Source organism: Pseudochaenichthys georgianus, chromosome 13 (assembly GCF_902827115.2).
Source record: "Pseudochaenichthys georgianus chromosome 13, fPseGeo1.2, whole genome shotgun sequence".
NCBI classification, from domain to species: domain Eukaryota; kingdom Metazoa; phylum Chordata; class Actinopteri; order Perciformes; family Channichthyidae; genus Pseudochaenichthys; species Pseudochaenichthys georgianus.
Genome location: NC_047515.1, coordinates 27,671,979 through 27,698,618, shown reverse-complemented (window position 1 = coordinate 27,698,618; position 26,640 = coordinate 27,671,979). Strand labels below are relative to the sequence as shown.

Sequence of the window (26,640 nt, the reverse complement as noted above, 5' to 3'; positions counted from 1 at the left end):
GTTTAATGGTGGAGGTACACACATATTGATAGATGTCTTGTAATGCACTGTTGAGGAACCTGTGACCCAAGTTTTTCATTCATTGCATAACTACACCGTAGTTGTGTATGATATGTCAATAAACCTTTGAAAATCTTGAAAGGGATGTGCAAAATAGCCATAATATACAGTCCTTAATTAACTATTAGTAGAGAATAACGAGTAATGAATATACTTTATTACTTGTTTCCATTCATGTCAATTGCAGATACATGTTTAGTCTTCTCAAGCACCAACTATCAAATATCTCTCCTGATTGTTGGCACTTGTCAATCACCTTACCTGAATTTTACTCAGGTCACAGTGTAACTAAAGTCTGATTTAATGGTTGTTTATATTTCACATAATTAATCAGAATCTGCAAAGTAACTCAAATAAATGCAGTGGAGTAAAAATACCAGGTTAACCTCTGAATTGTAGTGGAGTAGAATTACAAAGTAGCAATGAGCTGTCATGTGGGTATATATTAATGCTATATATTAATGCTGCGCATTATGGACACAAGCGATTTTCACCCATTTATTAATTATATGTTTTACATTTGATAACACCAATGTGTTTAATACTGGCAACTTCTAATTGTGGGAAAAACGAAAACGTTCAGTAGAGACGTCCCATAGAAAATTTTGCAAAACACAATAGCCAGCATGTGTAGTTCTGGGGCGGTGTTCGATTCCAGTTTTGGATAGTCTGGCGTGGTTTCGTTCCATTTCACACAGCTGTTTGACGCTCTGCTTAACCTTACGGGACTGTAGTCCTAAACGATAGCTGGGGATTATGGGTAGTTTAGTGTCTTCGGCCATCCTAAACTCAGAAATGTTGACAATCGCAATGATGCTCGAAATGTCCCTTATAGGCCTACGTCTGTTTCCGGTTATTTTTATTTTGAAATTCAGTTCCTGACGGACACCAAAAAAGCCCGAGATTATGGAATTAAACCAATAATTAAAAGCAAGGATAATTGTGTGTTATTGGTGAGTAAATAATAGTGTGTTATTTTGAAAAGAATAACAAATTAGAAGGAACAAAATATTTAAAAATACAGATTTCAGTATCCTGAGGCTCTGAGCCCCATTTATTTTCCTCACAGACGGCAACAAAAGTCCAAAATTATACGATTTAAAATAAAAGCAATAATTGTGGCTTGATATTGAGTAAGAACATGTTTTTATGAACCACACAGCTTCCGGTCTTCCACGACCCGACCGGAGAAAAAGACGTGCTGCAGGCACGAAACACATTACCAGTAGAAATACATTGCTTTTAAAATCGTGCTGTGCAACACGAAAAAAAGGGGGAAATCGTATTGGTGAACACGAATCAATAGATTAAAAATCGTGTTGGTGAACACGAAATGCCGTGAGACTGGGTTGCATAAGTACCCTGTATCAAGATTGATGCAAAACAAGTGAAAGTTGACCTTTTTAGAAAGATAGTAGGCCTACTGTAGTTAATGTGCTTACTTAATTTGCCAGTATGTTTTTGCCTGATCCCCTTTATTTGTTATACATATTTAATTTACATTGTTTGATTGACAAAAATATGCTTGTATGCAATAGCTGTGCATAAAGAACTTGAGCTTATACGGGGGTCGACCCCATAGTAACCGATTCAGGCCTGATTTATAACGCCTCATTGACTCAGAGCCTGGGTGTCAGCCAAGTAGCCGCAGCGGACTCCTGGTGAATAAGATATCTACAGCACACATCCTTTTAAAAACGTTTACATTATTAGGAGATTAAGCGTAGCTTACTCATGAGGGTGCATGCCTTTATTACTCACAAAAGTTGTACTGCAACATGTCGCTGTTCAACACTTTTTTTGCTTTCAACTCACAGAGTAGATTAAATGACTGTAAAATTAACCGAGCACCTGGTAAAGGTCATTTTAAAGAAGATATTGTATTTTTATATTTGATACTTGTTTAGGGTATCTGTATGTTTGTGTCATCTTGTGAAGATGACTGAAAATTACATAAAAGTTGGAAAAAAAGAAAAAATATATTATGTAGAGTCTATTGTTTAAACAAAACAACTCTGGTTAAAAAAAAAGGACTAAACATATTGATGGTTTATATGATTACTATCCGCAGGAAACCATATAACATGTATAAAGTTATCCTAAAAGCAAAGGGGCCATCCTGGGGGGCATCATGCTCATAACTCTTTTCTAGTGTTAACCATAGACTGTATGGGTTTTACACGGTGTTATTATGGTTTTAACCAGAGCCATAATAGAATAATTCTCTCTATATGGCGCTGGTTTTAACCATATTTATGGTTTTAACAGACTGTGGTTCCCAGTTCACCCTCCAGTCCAGACGGGGCGGTAATGAGCTGTGCTGTTGTTATAAAGCCCAAACCGCAAACAAGCTGGAAGGAAAAGACGAAGAAAACCAGCCGCAGCAACAGTGGCAGCCTGGCAGCTCATCGACTCTTGTGAACCTGAGATGTCGCTCTCTATCTTCTTGGGTTACTTACAAGTTGAACAAGGGTGTAGATGGAAGAATATCAAAGAGAAGATGCAACTCTGCACAGGTAATTCTATCCATCTTATTCTGGTAAAGTGTTTTGGCTGACCATGTGGAAAGCATGCGGTGCATTGTGGTGGGCTAACGATAACCACGTGGATTGCACCTGGATGTCTGCAGGGAAAAGTTGTATATTTCGATTTTAGCAACGTAAAATACTCTTAACACTACGATACTAAGACACTCATTCGGAAAAATATTAAGCCTTATTGCGAAAGAAGGGTCCAAAGAGTTGTTATGTCGTTATTATGTTTCAAACTTGCATATGACAATTAGAGAACAAACTTTGTTGTGTGTAAAACATGTTGATGGAAGGTTGAACATTAAAAGGTTTTTTGTGTAATCGTTTCACAGGATCCATGGGAGGAGAAGGCCTGAGCTGAGTCACCATATAGGAGGCCATGCCTTAAACACCATGCGGCAGAGGTGAGGAGGAGCAGATGTATAGGCCTACAGTTTTTTTTTAATATATATATACACTGGTCAAGTGTACCATATAAAGACAGCCAAATGAATAACACAGCAAGACCATATATTGTATAACATTTAATTTGAATTCAAGTATTTTGTGAATTTCTTAAGGGCTTTACACAAAAGATAGTTTGAAGACATGTAGCATGTTGAATTACGTTTTTACAGGATCAATTTCTCTGAGCTTACTGAGAATGTGTGTTTTCCTACAGATGCCTTGTCTGAAGATGGGATTGTTGATCCGTATGTCACCATGAGCAGAGACCTGCATAGGTAACTTGTTCCTATGAATACATTTGAGTTGAAAGCATGGACGAATTCTGTTTTACTCTTTAAATAGTAAATGCAGTCAGACACCATGCGAAAGTATTGTTTTCGCAAACTGACTTAACAACAGGATAAGAATGCAAACTGGCGCTTATTCTAATGTCAGAGTGAATACAGAAACATATAGGTATTAAAATGTGAGAATTTTGATATCATTGCAATGAATATCGTGCTTAAATTGACAAAAATCCATTAAAAATGTCATCTGTGGAAGCCGTAGTACTGTAAGCGCAACCAAAATCATCTGCCTCGGCCCGGCTAAAATAACTGGATGGCCTACCTGCCTGTCAGCCTTCCACCTGTGCACAAACTTATCTAGTGCCCTCATTGGTCATGTGCACGTTAGTGTGTGTTGGAGGAGGGGCTTTGTAAGGAAGTGGCAGATTTTGTCCGGCTGTGTATTTTCAAATTCTAGCACTCTCGAGCTGGTTTCTCCAAAATGACCTACCCCACCTATAATGGAGTTGGCAACAAATCAAGTCCACTTAAAAAATAGATGTGATTTTTGCATTTTATGAAGCTGTTTCTAGAATCTGTTTTTTTATTTTATTAGATCAATTACATGATGAGCACTACTCTCTGTAGCAATCGTAGGTCTAACTTAGTCATTTACAGAACTAGGGGATATAGTTAATATTCAGAGAAACTTACTGATATTGATGTCAAATACACAATTAAAAAAAACGTGGGTATAATGCATATACAATCTATGGTATAATCCCATTCCTCCAGCTCAATATATTACAAATGTCCATATCAAAAGATGTCCTAATAGTACATATGTGTGAGAATACAAAAATGTATAAACAGAAAATGTATATCATAGCCCCTAATATCCCTTGTTCCTCTTCCAGCATTTCTTAGAAGGCGTGTTTGTGGAGTAATGCACGCAGCTGATCACCACACACCAGCCCAATGAAACATGGCTGACGCCCGGACTGTGAAGGCCTGATGATGGTATGTTATGTAACGACAAAGTATAAATAAAAGTCACACTGAGGCATGGACGAATTCTGTTCCAGCTGTTCTGTGTTGGCTACAGTCAGACACCATGCAAAAGTATTTCTGATTTCTGCCTAATAACTGGGTGAGTGCTTCTCGGCCTCATCCAGCTGTGCAGGAAACAGTACAATTATACTCTTTGAAATACTAGATTCTGCTCTGCCAATTTTCACGTTAGTTCTTTTCTGATATTTGATTTTATATTTTAATTCTGCACAACAACCAGTCAAATATTTATAATTTCATGCTGTGATCGATATATTTCTGAATGGTTTTGTTTCCTACTACCCACAGCTTCACAAGGAAAAAGAAGTGTCGTGCTAAAAGCTAACACAATCGTGACTGAAGTTGTCTTTCAATCTGAAGGTTGTCAGTTTGATCCCAGCTCTGTGCAGTCGATGTATCCTGAAACAGTGAATGTGTGACTTTGTAAAGACTTGATTCAAAATGGATACAGTCCATTTACCATGCATGTCACTTTTCTGTTTTTATAATAAACTGGTCTTGTGTATAACCTTTCAACATTTGTCCTGGAGTCCTTGTTCAAAATACAATGCAATGCAGGTATCTTAAAGGTCCCATGTCGTGCTTTTCTGGTTATTACCCGCCCCCTTGTGTGTTATGAAGGTTTTTATGCATGTAAACGGTCTGCAGAGTTAAAAACCCTAAAAGTACACCCTGTAGCGCAGGGGTGCCCAACCTTTTTTGAACCGAGAGCTACTTTTAAAGTTGCCAGTCTGCCGAGATCTACCAGTCCAAATAGAGAGGCGTAGCCATTACTGACAGCCTACTACCAGGTAAATACACACTTCTACTTGTATAAAACTAACCTTTGTACGATTAATACTGCAGATCCTTTATCTTACCCCTTTCTAATCTACACACACAAGTATTTAACTGAAGTTACACAACAGAGTTGGAGTTTATTCACACGTGTCATACTATAGTGGGTAATGTTTTCAAGAAACATTGAACAGTGCTGCCACATATGACACAGGAAAGAAAAGAGACTGAACCCTTTGCCATTATATAAAAATAGTGTTGCTACAAAAGTATAAATTAGGCTTACTAATAAGACAACTCAGATCTGAAGCTACACAGGAACCTACTGCCAAAGTGCAATTAATAGAATCAAACCCTTTGTTGCATTTCAATAGAGTATAAAAAGAAATGCCTATAAAATAGGATGCAAGAAACACTAGTTTCTTAACCTGAATTGATAATAGACTATAATCAAAAGTTTGCATTATACCATTTTGATTTTGTACAATGAATAAGTTCAAACAAACAAAAAATTACAGCTGATAAATAACGGTATCTAACTTGAGTTTTTGTGTCAAAAACCTGTTGAAATGCTATTGTTTTTACAGTCCCCAAAAGTGCGTCGGTAGCCTCCAGGAATGCTTCTTTCACTACTTCGCCGTCTTTGAAATACTTCATGTGTTTCGCAAGAACGTGACTGACACGATAAGATGCTATGGTAGCAGCCTTGCTCTTGTTGTTGGGCCTGGTGAAAATGGACTTCTGTGCATTTAGCGAGAGGGGTCTACCTGCAGACCTCCACTCTCAGGACAGTTCCGGTGCAGACCTCCACTCTCAGGACCTCCACTGTCAGTACAGGAAGTGCACGCTAAGAATTCCAAAATAAAATCACCACTATCAGTACAGTGCCACTTTCCAAACAGGAAATGCACGCAAATAAAAAAAATAAAATCGGATCGTGACACTTAATATAATACATATGTATATATGTATATCTATATATATAGATATATACGGACATCTTGTATTGTAGTTACTATCAGTACAGGTCACTTTCCGAACAGGAAATGCACGCTAATACAACATAAAATAGCACTGACACTTATTATCTATATAATATTATCTATATATATATCTATATAGATATATCTATATAGATATATTTATCTATATATATATATATATATATATATAAATACGACATCTTGTATTTTAGTTACACCCGCTAGACAACAGTGGAAGGTTCGAGAAACAACTGTGTTTGCCGGGTGAATCGCGGCGGAGGTGGAGAGGTTCCAGCTGGGAACCTCCACCCCGCTGCGGGACCCCTGGACGGTGCGTCTTGGTCACGCTTCATATCGGCCGGCGCGGAGGCCCTCCGACAGTGGGTCGCGTTTGCCATTCGATCAGTGAGAGGAGAAAAATGCAACAACAATTGTCAAAATCCGTTAATATATGGATGAGTGTGGGGGGGGCTAGACACAGGCCGTGGGGGGACACCCGAGACCGGGAAATGTCCCCGGTAGAAACCGGGTGAAATAACCTAAAAAATAATTAAACCGGGGAAACGTGGAAAAAAGTGTTCGAAAATAGGCACTCGTGAGGCGGGCAGAGTCCCCTGTCAACTCCCGTTACATATCTCCATGGTGTCATTTGAGCGAAACACTTTTACTAGAACCAGGCTGGGGGGGTCAAAAGGGCTTGACCAAGGCCGACCCAAAGTGCACGGTGGTCGGACTCATCACCTCCGTGATGAGTCTCCATTGTGATTTGAAAACTTCCATCAAACGAGTCTTTCGGTGGGCGGGGAAAAAAAGCGTCAGAATCGTCACTTCCTGTACTGACAGTGGAGGTGTCCTGAGAGTGGAGGTCTGCACCGGAACTGTCCTGAGAGTGGAGGTCTGCAGGCAGGCTCCCATGCATTTAGCTGTCCTTTCAGTTCCTTCACCTTTTGGGAGCGTAGGGCAGAATTAGTCATGGGAGCCTGCCTGCAGACCTCCACTCTCAGGACAGTTCCGGTGCAGACCTCCACTCTCAGGACACCTCCACTGTCAGTACAGGAAGTGACGATTCTGACGCGTTTTTTTCCCACCCACCGAAGGACTCGTTTGATGGAAGTTTTCAAATCACAATGGAGACTCATCACGGAGGTGATGCGTCCGACCACCGTGCACTTTGGGTCTGCCTTGGTCAAGCCCTTTTGACCCCCCCAGCCTGGTTCTCGTAAAAGTTTTTCGCTCAAACGACACCATGGAGATATGTAACGGGAGTTGACAGGGGACTCTGCCCTCCTCACGAGTGCCTATTTTCGGACACTTTTTTTCACTTTTCCCCGGTTTTATTATTTTTTAGGTTATTTCACCTGGTTTCTACCGGGGACATTGCCCGGTCTCGGGTGTCGCCCCACGGCCTGTGTCCAGCCCCCCCCCCCCCCCACACTCATCCATATATTAACGGATTTTGACAATTGTTGTTGCATTTTTCTCCTCTCCTCTGACTGATCGAATGGCAAACGCGACCCACTGTCGGAGGGCCTCCGCGCCGGCCGATATGAAGCGTGAACAAGACGCACCGTCCAGGGGTCCCACGGGTTCCGCAGCGGGGTGGAGGTTCCCAGCTGGAACCTCTCCACCTCCGCCGCGGTGCACCCGGAAAACACGGTTGTTTCTCGAACCTTCCACTGTTGTCTAGCCGGTGTAACTAAAATACAAGATGTCGTATTTATATATATAAATAAATATCTATATAGATATAGCACTGACACTTATTATCTATCTATATAGATATATATATATATAGATATAGATAATAAGTGTCAGTGCTATTTTATGTTGTATTAGCGTGCATTTCCTGTTCGGAAAGTGGTGCTGTACTGAGAGTAAACAATACAAGGTGTCCCTATTTTTATATATATCTATATACTTTATGTATATAATAAGTGTCAGTACGATTTTATTTTGTATTTGCGTGCATTTCCTGTTCTGAAAGTGGCGCTGCGGCTGTACTGATAGTAACTACAATACAAGATGTCCGTATATATATATATATATATATATATATATGTATGTATTATATTAAGTCCTCTCTGAAGAACCAGCACCTTACCGTGGTAGAGAGGTTTGTGTGCCCTGATGAACCTGGGGGCTGTGTTGTCTGGAACCTTGTGTTCCTGGTAGGGTCTCCCATGGCAAATTGGTCTCAGGCAAGGGGCCAGACTAAGATTGGTTCAAAAGACCTCATGAAAGGAAAAACAAGAAGTGAGGATACCCGGCCCGGAGGAAGCCCGGGGTCCCCTTCTGGAGCCAGGCCCAGAAGGAGGACTCGTCGGCGAGCGTCTGGTGGCCGGGCTTGCCACGGAGCCCGGCCGGGCCCAGCCCGAAAAGGCAACGTGGGCAACACCTCCGCTTCTCTGTCCCGCGGGCCCACCACCTACGGGAAACATCGATGGGGTCGGGTGCGCTGCCAGACGGGTGGCAGTGAAAGCGGAGGGTCTCGACGGACCAGACCCGGGCGGCAGAAGCTGGCTTTGGGGACGTGGAACGTCACCTCTCTGGGGGGGAAGGAGCCGGAGCTTGTGCGGGAGGTGGAGCGGTACCAGTTGGATCTGGTTGGGCTCACCTCTACGCACAGCGTCGGCTCTGGAACCTTACTTCTGGATAGGGGTTGGACTCTATTCTTCTCCGGAGTTGCTCAAGGTGTGAGGCGCCGGGCGAGTGTGGGGATACTCACAAGTCCCCGGTTAGGTGCTTCGTTGTTGGAGTTTACCCCAGTGGACGAGAGGGTCGCCTCCCTACGCCTGCGGGTTATGGGGGGGAAAACTCTGACTGTTGTGTGTGCTTATGCACCCAACAGCAGTTCAGAGTATTCGGCCTTCTTGGAGACCCTGGAAAGAGTCCTGTATGGGGCTCCTGAAGGGGACTCCTTAGTCTTGCTGGGAGACTTCAACGCACATGTGGGCAATGATGGAGACACTTGGAGGGGCGTGATTGGGAGGAACGGCCCCCCTGATCTGAACCGGAGTGGTGGTTTGTTACTGGACTTCTGTGCTAGTCATGGATTGGCCATAACAAACACCATGTTCGAACATAAGGATGCTCATAAGTGTACGTGGTACCAGAGCACCCTAGGCAGAAGGTCCATGATCGATTTCGTTATCGTATCATCGGACCTGAGGCCGTATGTTTTGGACACTCGGGTAAAGAGAGGGGCGGAGTTGTCAACTGATCACCATCTGGTGGTGAGTTGGGTCGAGTGGCGGGGGAAGCCTCTGGATAGACCTGGTAAGCCCAAACGTGTAGTTCGGGTGAACTGGGAACGTCTGGAGGAGGCCCAAGTTCAGGAGGCCTTCAACTCACACCTCCGGCGGAGCTTTTCGGGCATTCCTGTGGAGGTTGGGGACATTGAACCAGAGTGGTCGGTGTTCAAAGCCTCTATTGCCGAAGCCGCGGTGGGGAGCTGTGGTCTCAAGGTCTTAGGTGCCTCAAGGGGCGGTAACCCTCGAACCTCCTGGTGGACACCGGTGGTCAGGGAAGCCGTCCGACTGAAGAAGGAGGCCTTCAGGGATTTGTTATCCCGGGGGACTCCCGAAGCAGTTGCAAGGTACCGACAGGCCCGAAGGGCAGCAGCCTCATCCGTGGCCGAGGCAAAGCAGCGGGTGTGGGAGAAGTTCGGAGAAGACATGGAGAAGGACTTTCGGGCGGCACCAAAGTTGTTCTGGAAAACTGTCCGACACCTCAGGAGGGGGAAGCAGGGAACCATCCAAGCTGTGTACAGTAAGGATGGGACGTTGTTGACCTCAACTGATGGAGTGTTGGGACGTTGGAAGGAACACTTTGAGGAACTCCTGAACCCGACAACTCCGCCCTCTATGTTAGAGGCAGAGCTGGAGTATGACGGGGGATCAACGCCAATCTCCCGGGGGGAGGTCACTGAGGTCGTCAAACAACTCCACAGTGGCAAAGCCCCGGGGGTGGATGAGATCCGCCCGGAAATGCTGAAGGCTCTGGGTGTTGAGGGACTGTCATGGTTGACACGTCTCATCAACGTTGCGTGGAAGTCGGAAACGGTACCGAAGGCGTGGCAGACCGGGGTGGTGGTCCCCCTTTTCAAAAAGGGGGATCAGAGGGTGTGTGCCAATTACAGAGGCATCACACTACTCAGCCTCCCCGGGAAAGTTTACTCCAAGGTACTCGAAAGGAGGGTCAGGGCGATTGTCGAACCTCAGATTAAGGAGGAACAATGCGGATTCCGTCCTGGTCGTGGAACGACGGATCAGCTTTTTACTCTCGCAAGGATCCTGGAGGGGGCCTGGGAGTACGCTTATCCGGTCTACATGTGTTTTGTAGACTTGGAGAAGGCGTATGACCGGGTTCCCAGGGAGTTACTGTGGGAGGTGCTGCGGGAGTATGGGGTGAGGGGGTCTCTACTCAGGGCCATCCAATCTCTGTACTCCCAAAGCGAGAGCTGTGTCCGGGTCCTCGGCAGTAAGTCGGACCCATTTCCGGTGAGGGTTGGCCTCCGCCAGGGCTGCGCTTTGTCACCAATCCTGTTTGTAATATACATGGATCGGATTTCGAGGCGTAGTCGTGGGGGGGGGGGTCTGCAGTTCGGTGGACTAAGGATTGCACCACTGCTTTTTGCAGATGATGTGGTTCTGATGGCTTCATCGGTCTGCGACCTTCAGCACTCACTGGATCGGTTCGCAACCGAGTGTGAAGCGGCTGGGATGAGGATCAGCACCTCCAAATCTGAGGCCATGGTTCTCAGCAGGAAACCGATGGACTGTCCACTCCAAGTAGGGAATGAGTCCTTACCCCAAGTGAAGGAGTTCAAGTATCTCGGGGTCTTGTTCTCGAGTGAGGGATCAATGGAGCGTGAGATGGGCCGGAGAATCGGAGCAGCGGGAGCGGTATTGCAGTCGCTTTACCGCACCGTTGTGACGAAAAGGGAGCTGAGCCGGAAGGCAAAGCTCTCTGTCTACCGGGCCATTTTCGTTCCTACCCTCACCTATGGTCATGAAGGATGGGTCATGACCGAAAGAACGAGATCGCGGATACAAGCGGCCGAGATGGGTTTCCTCCGCCGGGTGGCTGGTGTCTCCCTTAGAGATAAGGTGAGAAGTTCGGTCATCAGGGAGGGACTCGGAGTTGAGCCGCTCCTCCTTCGCGTCGAAAGAAGCCAGTTGAGGTGGTTCGGGCACCTAGTTAGGATGCCACCTGGGCGCCTCCCTAGGGAGGTGTTCCAGGCACGTCCAGCTGGGAAGAGACCAAGGGGTAGACCTAGGACCAGGTGGAGGGATTATATCTCTTCGCTGGCCTGGGAGCGCCTTGGGATCCCCCAGTCAGAGCTGGTTGATGTCGCCAGGGAAAAGAAAGTTTGGGGCTCTCTGCTGGAACTGCTGCCCCCGCGACCCGACCACGGATAAGCGGGAGAAGATGGATGGATGGATTATATTAAGTGTCACGATCCGATTTTATTTTGTATTTGCGTGCATTTCCTATTTGGAAAGTGGCACTGTACTGATAGTGGTGATTTTATTTTGGAATTCTTAGCGTGCACTTCCTGTACTGACAGTGGAGGTATCCTGAGAGTGGAGGTCTGCACCGGAACTGTCCTGAGAGTGGAGGTCTGCAGGCAGACCCCTCTCGAATTTGTAGGGAATTCCGTCTCGTAGCGTTTGTGCACTGTTTTCCCTAGGACACTTGACACAGTGGCTTTTGGCAAATCACAAAAAAAAAACTCCAGAGGGATGAGTTATTACAACGTGATTTCACTATTATTTAACAACTCTTTTTATTGGGTTCTTTTATTTGGGGTTAAGTACATTGTCAGAATAAGTGATACATGGATTTAACTTCTGTTAGACAGCTATATGCCATACATTTTTGCATACACTCACAGTAAATATTTATTCAGTATGATAGCTGTCTAACAGAAGTTACATTCATTTCTCACTTATTCTGACAATGTACTTAACCCCAAATAAAAGAATCCAATAAAAAACAGTTGTTAAATAATAGTGAAGTCACGTTGTAATAACAATAACTCATCTCTCGCTTTTTTGAGTTTTCTTTTTGTACTTTGCCAAACGCCAAGTGTCCTATTTGGGTTGCCGTCCGGAGATGTCCAATATGGCGGACCATCTCGCACATGCGCAGTACAGATCGGGCAGGGGGACAGATCGGGTAGTGACAGAAGTGACACTGGGTACTCTGATGTGTGAATACCCAGTAGCCACGCCCAGAGATATGGCCGCACCCTCTGCCAGCCTTTCATGAAACAAAGCTTCCCAAAACCTTTCAGCGATTCATGCCGGATATATACTGCGTAGGGCACTGAAGAACGATGCTGTTCCTACTTTGTTTGGACCAGCGGGAGATTCGGGTACACAACCTGTAAGTATTCATTGTTTGTGTATTTATGATGTTTAAAACAAACAAGGTATCTATCACGACTGTTTAAATGGGTAAACGTTTTTCGGACTTCTTCGTTTGGATTGTGGAGAAATGCTCTCCGCAGACCCATGCTCACAGCGTTATAAACCTTTTTCTTACTCAATATCAAGACACACTTATTGTTTTTACTTCGGCTGTGAGTGTTTGTGTGTGCTCAGGATGAGTTTCGCGTAGTGATGGGTCGTTCGCGAACGATTCGTTCTTTTTGAACGAATCTTTGAAGTGAACGAGATGAACTGATTCCTCCCACAAAACGATTCGTTTGTTTGAGTCGCTGCTAAAGAGAAGCTGTTCGCGAACGACGAACTTAAAGAACTGGCGGCCTGAGCTCCGAGACACACACACACACACACACACACACACACACACACACACACACACACACACACACACACACGAGCGGGACATCCTCCTCAACCTGTCCGCAATAAAGAGGACAGATACCTGAACCGTAGCGTCCAGCTTGCTTAGCGATAAATACACACATCTTTGTATTCTCCTCCCCCTGTCGGCCCTAAAAGCTTCAGATGGTGGATACCTGAGCTCCATAGCGTCCCGCTAAATGTGAAAAACGCACAGCGTTAGCGGGACATTCTCCTCCCCCTGTCGGCACTAAAAGCTTCAGAGGGCGGATAGCTGGGCTCCGTAGCGTCCAGCTAGCCTAGCAATAAATACACACAGCGTTGTATTCTCCTCCCCCTGTCGGCCCTAAAAGCTTCAGGTGGCGGATACCTGAGCTCCATAGCGTCCCGCTAATGTGAAACACACACACAGCGTTAGCGGGACATTCCCCTCTCACTGTCGGCCCTAAAAGCTTCAGAGGGCGGATAGCTGGGCTCCGTAGCGTCCCACTAGCTTAGCCGCTAGCTAAAGGTAAACATAGATGGGTACAGAATATGAATAAATCGTCACCGATGTAGAGGATATATTTTTGTATTCACTTTGAACTCGCCCAAATGGAGTTTAATGCTTTGGGATTTAAGCACATAGTCCATGCATGGGTTTGAAAGTATAACGTGCTAGCCTGCTGTAATACATCGTATAGTCAGGCACACATTTATGAGAGATTTAACAATGGCCAATTATATTTCTTAAATAATATGTAGCCTATTCCCAGAGCATAATTCATGGGGCAACAAGGTGAGGTGTAAAATGTGTTTTTAATATCATAAATGTTACGCCAGCAAACTTCTTGTACGGACTTCGGCAGTAGTGAAGACTCACTGAACGAATTAGTTACAAAGACGAATCGTTCGCGAACGTGCAAATCACCAGAAGTCGTTCGCGAACCGGTGAACGAATCAGTGAACGAATCTTTCAAGTGAACTGAATCAAAAGATTCGTGTCCCCGAAGGGAATCGGAATTCCCATCACGTGTGTCTGTGTGTGTGCGAGCAGCAACGAGCCTGTCAGCTTCTCGACCAATCAGAGCACACTGGGCTCACAGGGAGGGTGGGCAGGAGCTCGAACAAGCCGTTTAGGACAGAGCAGAGCCATATAATAGAATTCTAGAATTCTGGGACAGAGTGAATACACATACTTTACAGAGATGCTGTATGAGAAACCAATGTGAGTTTGGAAAATTGCACAGTATGAATCTATTTTAGTAGACCTCAACAATGGAATTATGATCAGTAGAAATGGCCATGACATGGGACCTTTAATATCCTGAGCATAACAAATACAAGTTTTAGTCAATAACAAGACTTAGGATTTTAAATTAAATGCACCTTTAATTAATAAATCCATAGCATACATTTTAAACTGCAATACATATAATACTTCCTTCAACGCTGTCATCAGTATAGACAAGTAGTTCAGTACATCCTGCTTAATAATCAAAGAGCCACGCAGTACCCACACACACATATCTAAGTCCATGCCTTTTCAGGTTTACCGTCTAATATCCAAGTCTGCCACTTGTTGGTTATTTCTAATGTTTTGCTTTAGCTGACAAAAGTTCTGACCAGATGTGTCATTTATACAACCAGCAAAGCGATCAAATCTGATCTTAAACATACAGTACATTGGTTTAGAGATGAGCTGGAACTATTTTATACAGATATTAAGATTGATGCCTATTGATAAACAATTTCCATTTGGTAATGTAACAGGGTGGCTGCTGGCTCCATTCTCTTAAGACATGCATCAAAGAATAAGTACATTCTCAGGTTATACAGCTAACAATGGGTACATTTGACTTTCTATCTACATTTGTATGGCAGTTTGAGGTATATCAATTCCTCTAATAAATAATGCTGTATTTGAGAACTCATGAGCAATAAATGCTCTCCAGATTAAAGACAGACTTTAATTAACTTGTCTGGTGGTGAGGTTTTGCCAGTTCATTTCCTTTATACAACAGAAGAGCACAATAAGCCAAGCTGAGTAGAACCTCTGCCGCAGATCAGTCCTGAGCTCTTCACCAAATGTGTTGCACCGGCTCTTCGGCCTCTGCAGCCATCGACAGCAGGATGGCTTTGGGAGTGTTCTCGAAAAGTGCTGCTCTGTTCTGAGTTTGTCCTTTCTTGACCCAGTGGCCGTAGATCTTGAAAGCACAGGCGTCTATCAGCTTGCGGATTGGCTTGACGGCGTACGGGTCGCTCATGATCACCTCCTTGGTGACGGGCTTGGCACGCCGGTAGTTGCAGTAGATCCGCATCGTGGCGAGGACAGTCATGCAAATGACCTGAAGGAGAAAATGTGGGAGAAGTTAACTGGTGTCTAGGTGTATTAAGGGTATATTACATTTGGCAAAGTGTACTTGACCATCACTGAAGTAATGTTATGACATCCTATACAGACCCCTAGTTGATAACACAAATATTTATGTTTAAGGGGTTGATGTAGATAAAGCTTGGTTGACTAGGTCAAATGGACAGAATAAAAAAAAGATATTGAGAAATATCTAATCAAGGGAATAAACACAGGTGAATGCTGTGTTAAACTGCAGCAATACATTTAAAAATACTATTTAGAAAAATATTGAAACTAATAGTTTCCCTTACGTACGTATATTTAATCTAAGTGGTCAATCATTGTGTGACATTACATTTTAAAAGTATCTCTGGTCTATTTTTTCATTTTCATTTAATCGTTTATTTGAACTGGGACAATGCACATCAATGAACATTTTAAACAAAATAATGCTTTGAAATGTAAATTAGCCGGATTTTAGCTTTGAGCTAATTTCCATCCGTAGTCCCGTCACATACAACATTTATGAACATAACATTTATATACATGGCAAACAGAAATACATGATATGCAGAAAGAGTATGAGCAGCATACAAGCATTTACCACAAGGTAGTACAATGTAGCAGCTACGACAAATTAAGTGCAGGAGGAGAAAAAAGAGCTACATAAAGTGCAAGAGGAGATACCCCTGTATTAAAGTGCATTTAGCGGTGATAGCACATCTGTTAGTTTCTCAACCATTCTTTGAGTTGACCTTTGAAGCTATTGAGAGTGGGACAATCCCGTATCTCAGTTGGGAGGCTATTCCACAATGAGCTGCCTTTAATGGAGAGGAGATTTTGTCCAAAAGTGGTCCGTATACGGTGGACCTCACAGTCTCCTCTGGTTTCTGACCTAGTGCAGCGTCCAGTGTGTTTTCTGTGGATGAATTCCCCCAAGGGGGGGGAGGGGGGGGGCAGTCCATGTAAACATTTATAAAAAAAACACATACTTTTAAAAGACTTAAAATTGTCAAAACTCAAGAAATTGTGTTTATCAAGGATGGTACAGTGGTGGTATGAATTTGGCTTTCTGTCAAAAACCTTGATAGCTCTCTTGTACAATTGTTCTATGGGTTTCAGGTTTGTGGCACAAGCAAACGACCAGTTTGTAAAACAGTATTCAATGTGGGATAGAATCATACAGTGGAGTGGACTTTGCAGCATTGACAGTTAAGAAGGGTCTTGTTTAAAATGTTGCAATGTTGAATTTCACGGTATTGGAGACTTTCTCGATATGTTTCTTAAAAGTCAAGTTCGAGTCCAGTATGACTCCAAGATACTTGAAGAGGGGGACTAGTTCTATTTCTGCTCCGTTTAAAAACACATTGGATCCTTCTATTTTGACTGGTCGTTTACTGAACATCATGCATACTGGTTTTTTTGCATTTAACTGTAAGCAAATGTTGTTCAGCCAGTGTTGAACCTTGTCCAAAGCTTTTGAGAGACAAGGTGAGATCATTTCAGTGTTCTTCCCGTGTACAAAGATGACCGCATCATCGCCATACATTTGTACATTAAAATCAGGACATACATTAGGCAAGTCATTAATGTACAGAGAAAACAGTAATGGTCCAATAATGAAACCTTGTGGAACCCCAACAGGGTTGACAAGGTAGGGGGATTTGGTACCGTTGACCAAAACACACTGTTTTATGTTCGATAAGTAAGACTTAACCCACTGTATTGAATCTGCAGAAAAATTGAAATAAGTCAGCTTTGTAAGGAGCACTTGGTGGTCAACAGTGTAAAAAGCCTTCCTGAGATCAAGGAAGACAACACCTACATATGGGCTTGTGTCCAACATACATTTAACCTTTTCCACAAAGACACAGTTAGCTGTCTCAGTGGAGTGGTGAGCGAACTGCATTGGGTGGAGTGGAGCGAAACCTTTATCTAAATGTTTGGTGATTAGTTTTGACACCCATTTCTCAGCTATCTCAGAGACACAGGGGAGGATGCTGATTGGTCTGTAATTGGACATCATTGCCTTATCCCCAGATGTAAAGATCGGTGTCACCGTGGCCACCTTCTAGGATGATGGAACTTCCATCATGCTAATAGATTGATTTACTAGCATACTAATTGGTTTTATTAGACCGTCAATATTTGTCTTTATAAAGTTGGTGTCTAAATCATCTGCATTCCTAGCCTTAGAATCAATTAATCAATCAATGTTTATAGCCCAATATCACAAATGTTACATTTGTCTCAGTGGTCTTCACAGTTTGTACAGAATATCAGTATGACAATACCACACCCTCTGTCCTTTGACCCTCACATCGTACAAGGAAAAACTTCCAGAGAAAACCCAGTTTAAAGGGAAAATGGGAGAAACCTCAGGGAGAGCAACAGAGGAGGGATCCCTCTCCCAGGACGGACAGACGTGCAATAGATGCCGTGTGTAAATCGAAAAGATAATACATTTACAACATAGGTAGACCAAATGTTTGGAAATGCATGTGTCTGTTTAGAACCTTTTAACCCTGAGATTATATGTTTTACCTCCACCTTTGTGATTTCCTCCAGGTCAAAAACTGGATGTGTATCCATCCACAATCGGGCTAGGTGAGACCTCAGATGGCGGGAAGAGCTTTGTGTCCAGAGCACTATTTATAAAATACTCATTTAGAGAGCTGGTCAACACTGCAGGGTCTTTTATCAGGGCATCATTGATTTTTAATTCTAGAGCATTATTTTCCTGTTTCTTATGTTTACCTAATAATTTATTTAGGATTTGCCAAACGTTTTCACTGTTACCTTTCGCACCTTCAATTATATTGATGAAAAAGTTTGCTTTGGCCTGTCTTATTGTTTGAGTTACCTTGTTACGAGTATGAGTGAATTTCTGTCTGTCAGTGGATAGTCCGGATTTTAAGCTCTGCTTTAATAGTTGGTCTCTAGATTTAATTAAATTCCTGCACTGTAGATTTAGCCAGGGAAGATGATGTTCCTTCCTGTCCCTAACTGCCCCTCTCCTTGAGAAGGAAGACATTGTATCATTAATTTGAGATATAAACAGATTACTGTTTTCACCAATGTCTTCAGAGGACAGAGTGTCCCCTCAATTAATAATTTTCACTGCCTCCATAAAACGTTGTTGCAGGTTTTTGGGGATGAAGCGAGAACCGAAGGCAGGGGTTTTAGCTGTGGCCATGAACCTTTTTTGTGTGAGTTTCCTGGCAAAAAGAACAAGATTATGGTCAGAAAGACCAGTCAGGAAGTTGTAGGTTTTAACTATTCTGTCAGCTTTGTTTGTAAATAATAAATCTATCATAGTCTTGGAGGTTTTGGTTATTCTAGTCGGTTGATCCATTAGTTGTATTAAGTTAAATACATTTCTGACCTACTGCTAAATTATGAACCATCCAGATCTCTCAGGTCTTCAGAGATGGTCAGCTTTCTGTCCCCAGAGTCAGAACTAAACATGGAAAAGCAGCGTTTAGTTATTATGCTCCAAATATCTGGAACAAACTCCCAGAAACCTGGAGGTCCGCTGCAACTCTGACTACTTTTAAATCCAGACTAAAGACTTTTCTTTTGCCGCTGCTTTTAATTGAACTATTCACATCTTAAACTGCACTGTAACTTTTATCCATTTTTTCTTTTAATGTTTATTTTATTATCTTTTCTTTTTAATGACTGATTTTAAATGTCATTTTCTTAATGTCTTTCATTTTTTGTAAAGCACTTTGAATTGCCTTGTGTTGAAAGGTGCTATATAAATAAACTTGCCTTGCCTTACCTAAGTTGTGTTTATCCGTGATCCGTTTTAAGCTTTTTATATTTTGTTTGTCATTCCAGTGGATATCAAAGTCTCCTACAATAATTAGCTCTTTGTTGGAGTCACAGGAATTCAGCAGGAGTTTGACCTGGTCATAGAAATCCACCTTAGCGGTGGGTTGTCGATACAGGCAAATCATGTTGAGGGACAGTTCCTCAGATAGTGTGATTTCCACACCAACACAATCAAATTCAATATTAGCTGGGAGTGCAATCTCCCTACAAGTGGAGTGGAGTCTATTTTTATATAACATTAGAAAGACTGATTCTTATTATCACATTATAAGCTTATTGTGCTCATGTATGTGGCTGTGACTTTGTGGCCCCTCCCCCAAGTTTTGATGGGGAAGACAGGAACGAAGGGAAAAGTTACATGAGAAAGTGTTTAGCTTGCAATATTGAAAGTAGCAAGATCATGTGCAGAGACTGAGAGAATACAAAGAGGTAGTCAGAACAGCACATCGTACCGGCCTTGACTTTGTATGGGAGCCGCGCTCCCCCACAAAGCTAGGAAGCAACATTATGGATTTCCGCTACATCTGAAGAAACGTTAGAGAAAACAAATTACGTATGATAGAGACAGAGTAGGGAGGGACTTCCACAGGCCGGCCGAATGATGATTGGAGGATCGCGTTGCCAAGAGACTCTATCTGAGTCTGAGCACCAACCAAAGGGAACCAACTCTAAACCGCGGTATCTCTTCATCTAGTCTTGACCAATCATAAATGTACGGGCAACGCCCTGTGTAATAAAATATTATTGTCGTTTGAGGCTCTTTACGGATTTGGGGGTTACAGATTACAGTTTTGCTGCCTGTGATTTCCAAAGACGTGATGAGTCCTTGGCCAAGTAATATATATCGTTTGCTCTCTTTACAATAAATAGTTAAACTTAGAAGTTGTCTGTCTTTTCTGGAATTCTGAACCCAACAATTCCTCACATAAAGCAACACACCCCCTCCTTTTCCCTTCAGTCTGTCCTTCCTAAACACATTATATCCTGACATAGATACAAGAGTGGATGGACTGTTTTAGCCAAGATTCAGATATTCCCAAACAGTCAATATTGGACTCAAGGAGGAGATGTTCTAGCTGTTCATGTTTATTGCAGATGCTGCGGAAATGTAAATGTCCACTGAATAGTCCCTTCGGCTTGCACCGAGGATCCCACACTATTTTAGCTTGATTCACTGTTTGAAACATTTTTGTGCAACGGTGTTTTTTAAATACAGGATTTCTAGGCTTTACCTCGGAGCCGTTGTTTACAGTGGAGCAGTCAAAGCTAGCTAGGGGTACCATCTCTCAAAATATCATAACACTTTGTTTCCAGTCAAGCCATACAATACACCTAATGCTGTGAGCTTTATTGTTGCTAATTGTTTGTTACATTATGATATGGGCCTGTTTGACACATTGAAACACCTAAACATGTATTGCAGGCTGCATAAATGTCAATGATTATTCAAGTGACAATCTTTAACGCCTCACCTTGAACCGCCTGTATGGAGTGAACTGTCGCACTTCATTCACCACATACTGTGAGAAGAACGAGTGGTTGAGGACGTCTGTAGCTGTGTATCGCAGCTTTGGGTCCACCACCAGCATCCGAGAGATCTGAGGAAAGTAATATAAACCCTTAGACAAACACACTAAGTATTGTTACTTAACTCAAGCTGCAAAAGCAGACATGGAAAAAAACCGCCTACCAAATCTTTCACAGTGTCTGAGCGGTCTTCCCACTCTGGTAAAGAGAAGTCGTAGCTCCCGGATAAAATCATACGCAGCATCAGCATCTGCTTCCTGTGCCAGAAGGGCGGAGAGCCTGCAAGCAGCGTGTACATGATGACCCCTGAACTCCATCTGCAGGTAAACAAGGACATTAACATACATGCAACATCTCCATTTTATCTTCTGTATTTAAAGAGCCAAAATGGAAAAGGGAAAAAAGAAAAACAAGAAACAAACACGTTTTAAAAGTCTAAACAAACCCACCTTATAGATAGCTTTTATGTTTAATTAAGTGAAAGTGTACGACCAGCAATTTTACTGTTAAATTACAGCATGGCAGCGGTAGAGTATGGTATATTTAGTAGAAGGGAAGGACAGAGGATCATGTAAAATACAATTGACTATAAGTCTCATTAAGGAGGCAACACATACAGATTGCTTAAAGGTCCCATGTCATGGCCATTTCTACTGATACTAAAATAGATTTATATCGTGCAATTTTCCAAAATCGCATTGGTTTCTCATACAGCATCTTTGTATAGTATGTGTATTCACGGAGCTTACACACGGTGGCGTGCGTTGAAGCTTTGAGGGTTTGTGACTTTGCAGACCGTTTACATGCATAAAAACCTTCATAGCACACAAGGGGACGGGTAATAACCGGAAAAGCATGACATGGGCCCTTTAAAGATAAATAAAAAGGTTAACATTTCTAACGTGCAAATGGCGCAAACTCACTTTTTTCAAGATTCAAGGAAAATAATCGCAACCTTAAAAGCAAGCCGACCGAGATCGTGAAGTAGATTTCCAGGCAAGAAGTATCCTACTTTTGCCATGAATTCATTATTCTGATCATAATTGTAAGCAAGTTATATTTAGGATAACTTGACTTTGCTTATTGTAACTTCTCTATATACTGTATACGGCGCAATAGGATCACACTGTTGCAGAATTTGTGTTAGCATTGTTTATAGTCATTTGCTCAGATTTGTAACAACTTGCTTGTCGCTGCTCACTCACATATCCACAGCAGTACCGTATCCCTTATGCCCCCCATCCATGGAGCACTGGATGATCTCAGGGGCCAGGTATCCAGGGGTCCCACACACCTCTGCATCACAAGACACGTCAAACACGTCAACGTACAGTAACCACATTTACAAAGCTTAAATAATCTATTTCTGAGAGTGCACTTTAATCTGATGTGTGCTGATGGAAGGAGAAGTAGTCAGTACAATTTAAAAACTAGTCAAATCTAAGTATTTTAGTGGTAAATAACTTTAAGTAATACTTACTTAATAACAAATCCTGACCATAACCACCCTTACAAAATAATAATTATCATGTGTATTAGTTTCTTTTGACTTAGCAGTTCCCACTGCTAATGATGCTTTCTGAGTCTTATCTGAAAGGTCAGTGTGTGTCTGAGACTTCAGCAAATAGATCTGAGTGTCCTGTTGCACTGTAACCTTTGTGAGAGCAGCTCAGAGAGATAGAAGCATGTTGTGAAACTAGACACAGATTCTCTGCCGACCGCCAGCAGCTGCTGATACTGCACTGTAGGTTGTAAACAGCGTAACTCTAATAGAGAAGGACATTGAAGTATCCTTGGCTGAGTATGCGGGGACTGGTAGTGTGCTTAGTGCATGTGATTGTGTCCAATATTGTTAACTGCTCTGAATATGTCAGTATCAGCCATTTGGTAACTTTTGGAACTTCTTTTACAGTGGTATCAAAATGTAGAAATGCTAATTTACAAGTAAAAGTCCTCAATATTTTACTTTTAAGTTCACTACTAAAATTACAAAATCATTAGCAACAAAATGTGCCTTATGTCTTAGAAGTAAAATGACTCATTATGCAGAGCAGTCTATAGAATAACTATTATATGAGAAATGTTGCAGCTGGTAAAGTAAAGGGGAGGTTTTCAATATATATACTGCCATGTACATTGTGAACTTCACCAAAGGACCAACAAAAAGTTTATTTTAACCTAAAATAATTTCTTGATAAGATATTTTCTACTACATCTACTAATCTGAAAAGTAACTACAGTAGAGGAGATTGAAAGTACATTATTTTCCTCGTAATTACAGAGGAGTAGAAGTATGAAATAAGAAGTGCCACAAAACTCTACTTAAGTAAATGGACATAGCACCTGTCCAACCCTGTGTGTCTGAAATGACCTTAATTGTATTCTACTATTGTGATTGTTGTCATAATTAGTTTCCATTCGAGCTTTCACTGACCTTTGAGTCTCTGTCCCGGCTGGACTTGCACAGCGAAGCCAAAGTCTGTGAGTTTGATTTTCATCTCGTCATCTAAGAGGATGTTCTCAGGCTTCAAGTCGCGGTGGACGATGTTCTGGTTGTGGAGGTACTCCACCACCTCCAGCAGAGGACGCATGATGTTCCTAAAAACCAACACACACCAAACTCATAAGGATTCTTTCTAATAGAAATAAGATAATTCACAGCTTTTGTCTTGGTAAATAGTTCAAACATGTATTTCTCACTGACCTTGTTTCCTTCTCACTCAGAGTAACTTTCTCTGTGAGGTAGTCAAAAAGTTCTCCCCTCTTCATCCTGAATTAAATAAATACAAACATTTGAGGATTTTGGATAGATGTGAGTCATGAAAAATTTGAAATTGGACACTTACAGGTCAAAAACCAGGAAGAAGAAGGCTTTTGATTCATAGCAGTCTTTGAGCTGTACTGGAGAGGAGAGAGACATTGGAGTAAAAAAAAAAGGGGGGGACTATGATTCACTTGATAGGTGGATCAGTTGAAAACAAAGGCCATCAATAACCACAACTCTGGAAGGCCAACAAGCTCTTTAGGCTTTGTGAGAGTTTCATAAAACTATTAATTATTGCAACCAGTTTTAATAGAATAATTTGAGGGTAGTGAATGCGCTTACTGATGTTGTGCTGTCCGCAGACTTTCTTCAGAATGTCGATCTCCTTCGCCGTGGCCTTTCTGATCTCCTCCATCTCCTGCGGGGTCACCTTGTCCGAGGGGGTGATGTCGATGATCTTCACCGCGTACTCCTGAGACGTCCGCTTGTTGATGCAGCGACGCACCACGCTGCTCACTCCCCTGAGGAAGAGAGAACACTTGTTATCTGCACATTTGTCAGGTTACTTATTTCTTCACAGGTTTGTGTTTGTAGAGCTAGATTTAAAGAAAACATGTTTGTGAGCTTTGTTCAGGAATTTCAAAACACAAACAAAACGTTTCTGTGACAACTGATGGATGTAAAAACGAAAAACAACTTAGCATGAATGAAGGTTACGTTTTGTCTTAGTTTTTTTATGTTCTCAACATTTTCTTTCTATTTATTACTCTCATCTAATCCATGCAAGAGAGGCTTTATTTTGTGATGTGATGAGCCTAAACTCAAAGATTATAGCCTTCTCATTGTCAAGTTAAGCAGGATGTTTCTGAAGAGTACTAGAGTAGCTGAACCCACTTTCCTCAGATCCAGTGACCTCATGACATGGAATTGTGAAAGAGAGTAAAATTACATAATCTAACAGCGTGCCCTAAATCCCAGGAAGCTCTCAACACTGAACCTTTGTTTATTATGGAAGGTAATGAATGAAGCCTCCTCCAACACTGTGAGTGTGTTATGTAACAACACAACCGACTGACAGTTGGGGGAGGGGAGCGGACACAATGACAGAAAGGGAGCCCTGCCACAGCTGACATTACTCTTGGACTTCTGGGAAACTTCTGGGAAACTTCTGGGAAACCATTTGGCTTGTGTTCTAAGCGTCCACAACAACTGTGTCCCAATCAAATGACATTACAGTGAGCTGTATTCAATTGTATTGTGCTTTGGAAAAGAATAAAACATGTTGGATTACAGACCATCTTTACCATACTAACCAATACATGTAGGCTCAGTGGTTGTGCTTGTGTCTTATTGGATAACTGTACATTATATTTATTGCAAAATAAGCATATTCACTTTTTTTGCAGAGAGTTGGATAAGAATATTGATACACTTTTGTATCTTTCTGTACATAAAGCAACATCCAGTGGCTAGTTATAGCCTAGTTTAGCATTAGCACTGGAAACACTGTAAAACTATATTTGATTAAACTTGTTTGTGATTGCAGTAGTAAATGTATCTTTATGGAGCAAAATTAAGTTGTGCATTTTGGGAGCAGGATTTTTCTTGATTTATTTGGATACTACTACAGTCCCAAAAACATAGAATCGTCCAGTAACTCATAAGAAAAGAGAAATAGAGAGTATCAGCAAAATATTGACCCGCAAGCTCAATACAGTCTATATTCCTGAACCTCTGGTTGGGAACTCCCGCTGCGAGCTAATGTAAGTTTTTACAAACCTGCCCAGAATCTCCTTGGACTCGTACTTCTCGTAGAACTCCTGGGCTCCCACCCAGTCGGGGACCTCCTCATCTTTGGTCATGTCTGTGATGCTGCTGCTCCTCCGAGGCTCAAAACACTTTTAGGTGTGACAGTTCTATCAGAGACGAAATAGCACCAATTATAAAATGACTTATTGTGCAGCAGAAGAAGCTCTCCTATTTTTTTTCTGCATGAATGTTCATTGCTGATTCATTTATGTACAATAATCCCTTTGATGTTAAAAGGTCAGTTAACTGAGCTGCAAAATGAATCTGCCACTGTGTTAATGAGGGCTTCTTTCAGTCACATGATGATGCAGAAATGGCAAGTGTTTGGTAGTTGCATCTTCTCAAATTGAGGTTTTTGCTGGTCTTTTCATGTTTATATAACAATAAATATGATTGATGTACTTAACTATGATATTTTCACCTGCAAATGGTTAGCACATTGAACTGCTGTACATATATAGATGTCACTTTATAGGCTCTGAGAAATTGTATATTTCTTTTGACGTTTCATATGATCATGTGCTTCGAGACATGCCTGCCCTTAAACAACCTAACAACGCTTTACTGTCCAACATGGCTTTCGTGGTCTTGCTATTAAAATTAATATTAATAACTAATTTCATGTCAAGGTTAGAGAAAGTTTGTTGCTCTCTGCTGGAACTGCTACCCGATCACGGATAAGCGGGAGAAGATGGATAGATGGTTAGAGAAGATGTATAATGAATGGAATCTATTACCTGATTTACCAGTCTAAATGACATGACCACTTCCACACATTTCTAGAGTACAAATGTTAAACTTCAGTTCAGTTCTGTCTCACCCAAGTTGATTGCAACGGATAAGCTAAAAAAACTGTTGAGGATCTAAATCTAATGTCACAGCCGACCTATCACATGGTGTCGACTGACAACGCCAAAGGTGAAATACATCTCATTTAATCCACTGTCACTATTTGACCTTTAACTGCCTCCAGACAGTAATAATAATAAAGTAATTCATTAAATGTAAAATCTCTCGGTCACTCACCGTGTCGGTTAGTCCCTGTTAAAAATTAGATCCATTATTGTCAGTGGGTCTGATCACAAGGACGCACGCGGAGCTCCAGTCAGACCCCGGTGCTGAGTATGGGGCTGCTGCCATGGCTAAGGGTGAGCCTTAATGTCAGATGCCAAAAATAAATAGTTGCTTCCACAGCAGCAGCTCACTCTGATTGCACAAAACAGAGCCATGAAATAACATCCTGCAGCTCCTGCCCTCGCCATGAGACATTGAGAGGGAGAGAGAGAGGACTACATTACTAACAGCTCCACATCTAACTCGTGGATATACACTGAGACTGACTGGAGTGACATGGCAGGTGTGAAACCTCTGAGGCATCTATTTATAGATATATTTTCTTAGAAAGTACAGAGTAAGAATAA

At 42.3% G+C, this 26,640-nt stretch overlaps 1 protein-coding gene, 1 long non-coding RNA gene and 2 other non-coding genes across 4 annotated transcripts; 3 read left to right on the top strand and 1 right to left on the bottom strand.

Moving 5' to 3' along the window:
* Positions 1-2,432: 2,432 nt before the first annotated feature.
* LOC117457733 (uncharacterized) lies at positions 2,433-4,891 on the top strand. The gene is made up of 5 exons (XR_004553356.1): positions 2,433-2,576; positions 2,924-2,995; positions 3,253-3,313; positions 4,222-4,324; positions 4,664-4,891. It is a non-coding gene; the product is annotated as an uncharacterized lncRNA (long non-coding RNA).
* On the top strand, positions 3,348-3,486 carry LOC117457952 (small nucleolar RNA SNORA15). The gene has a single exon (XR_004553388.1). It is a non-coding gene; the product is annotated as a small nucleolar RNA SNORA15 (small nucleolar RNA).
* LOC117457953 (small nucleolar RNA SNORA15) lies at positions 4,368-4,501 on the top strand. The gene has a single exon (XR_004553389.1). It is a non-coding gene; the product is annotated as a small nucleolar RNA SNORA15 (small nucleolar RNA).
* Positions 4,892-14,222: 9,331 nt separating the features above from the next.
* On the bottom strand, positions 14,223-26,485 carry phkg1a (phosphorylase kinase, gamma 1a (muscle)). The gene is made up of 10 exons (XM_034098133.2): positions 26,246-26,485; positions 25,190-25,326; positions 23,753-23,931; positions 23,493-23,547; positions 23,351-23,416; positions 23,081-23,244; positions 21,852-21,942; positions 20,810-20,963; positions 20,592-20,717; positions 14,223-15,274 (listed from the first exon to the last, which is right to left on the bottom strand). Exons 2-10 carry the CDS (start codon positions 25,270-25,272, stop codon positions 15,008-15,010), a joined length of 1,185 nt encoding a protein of 394 aa, XP_033954024.1. The 5' UTR covers positions 25,273-25,326; positions 26,246-26,485; the 3' UTR covers positions 14,223-15,007.
* Between the last annotated feature and the right edge of the window lie 155 nt (positions 26,486-26,640).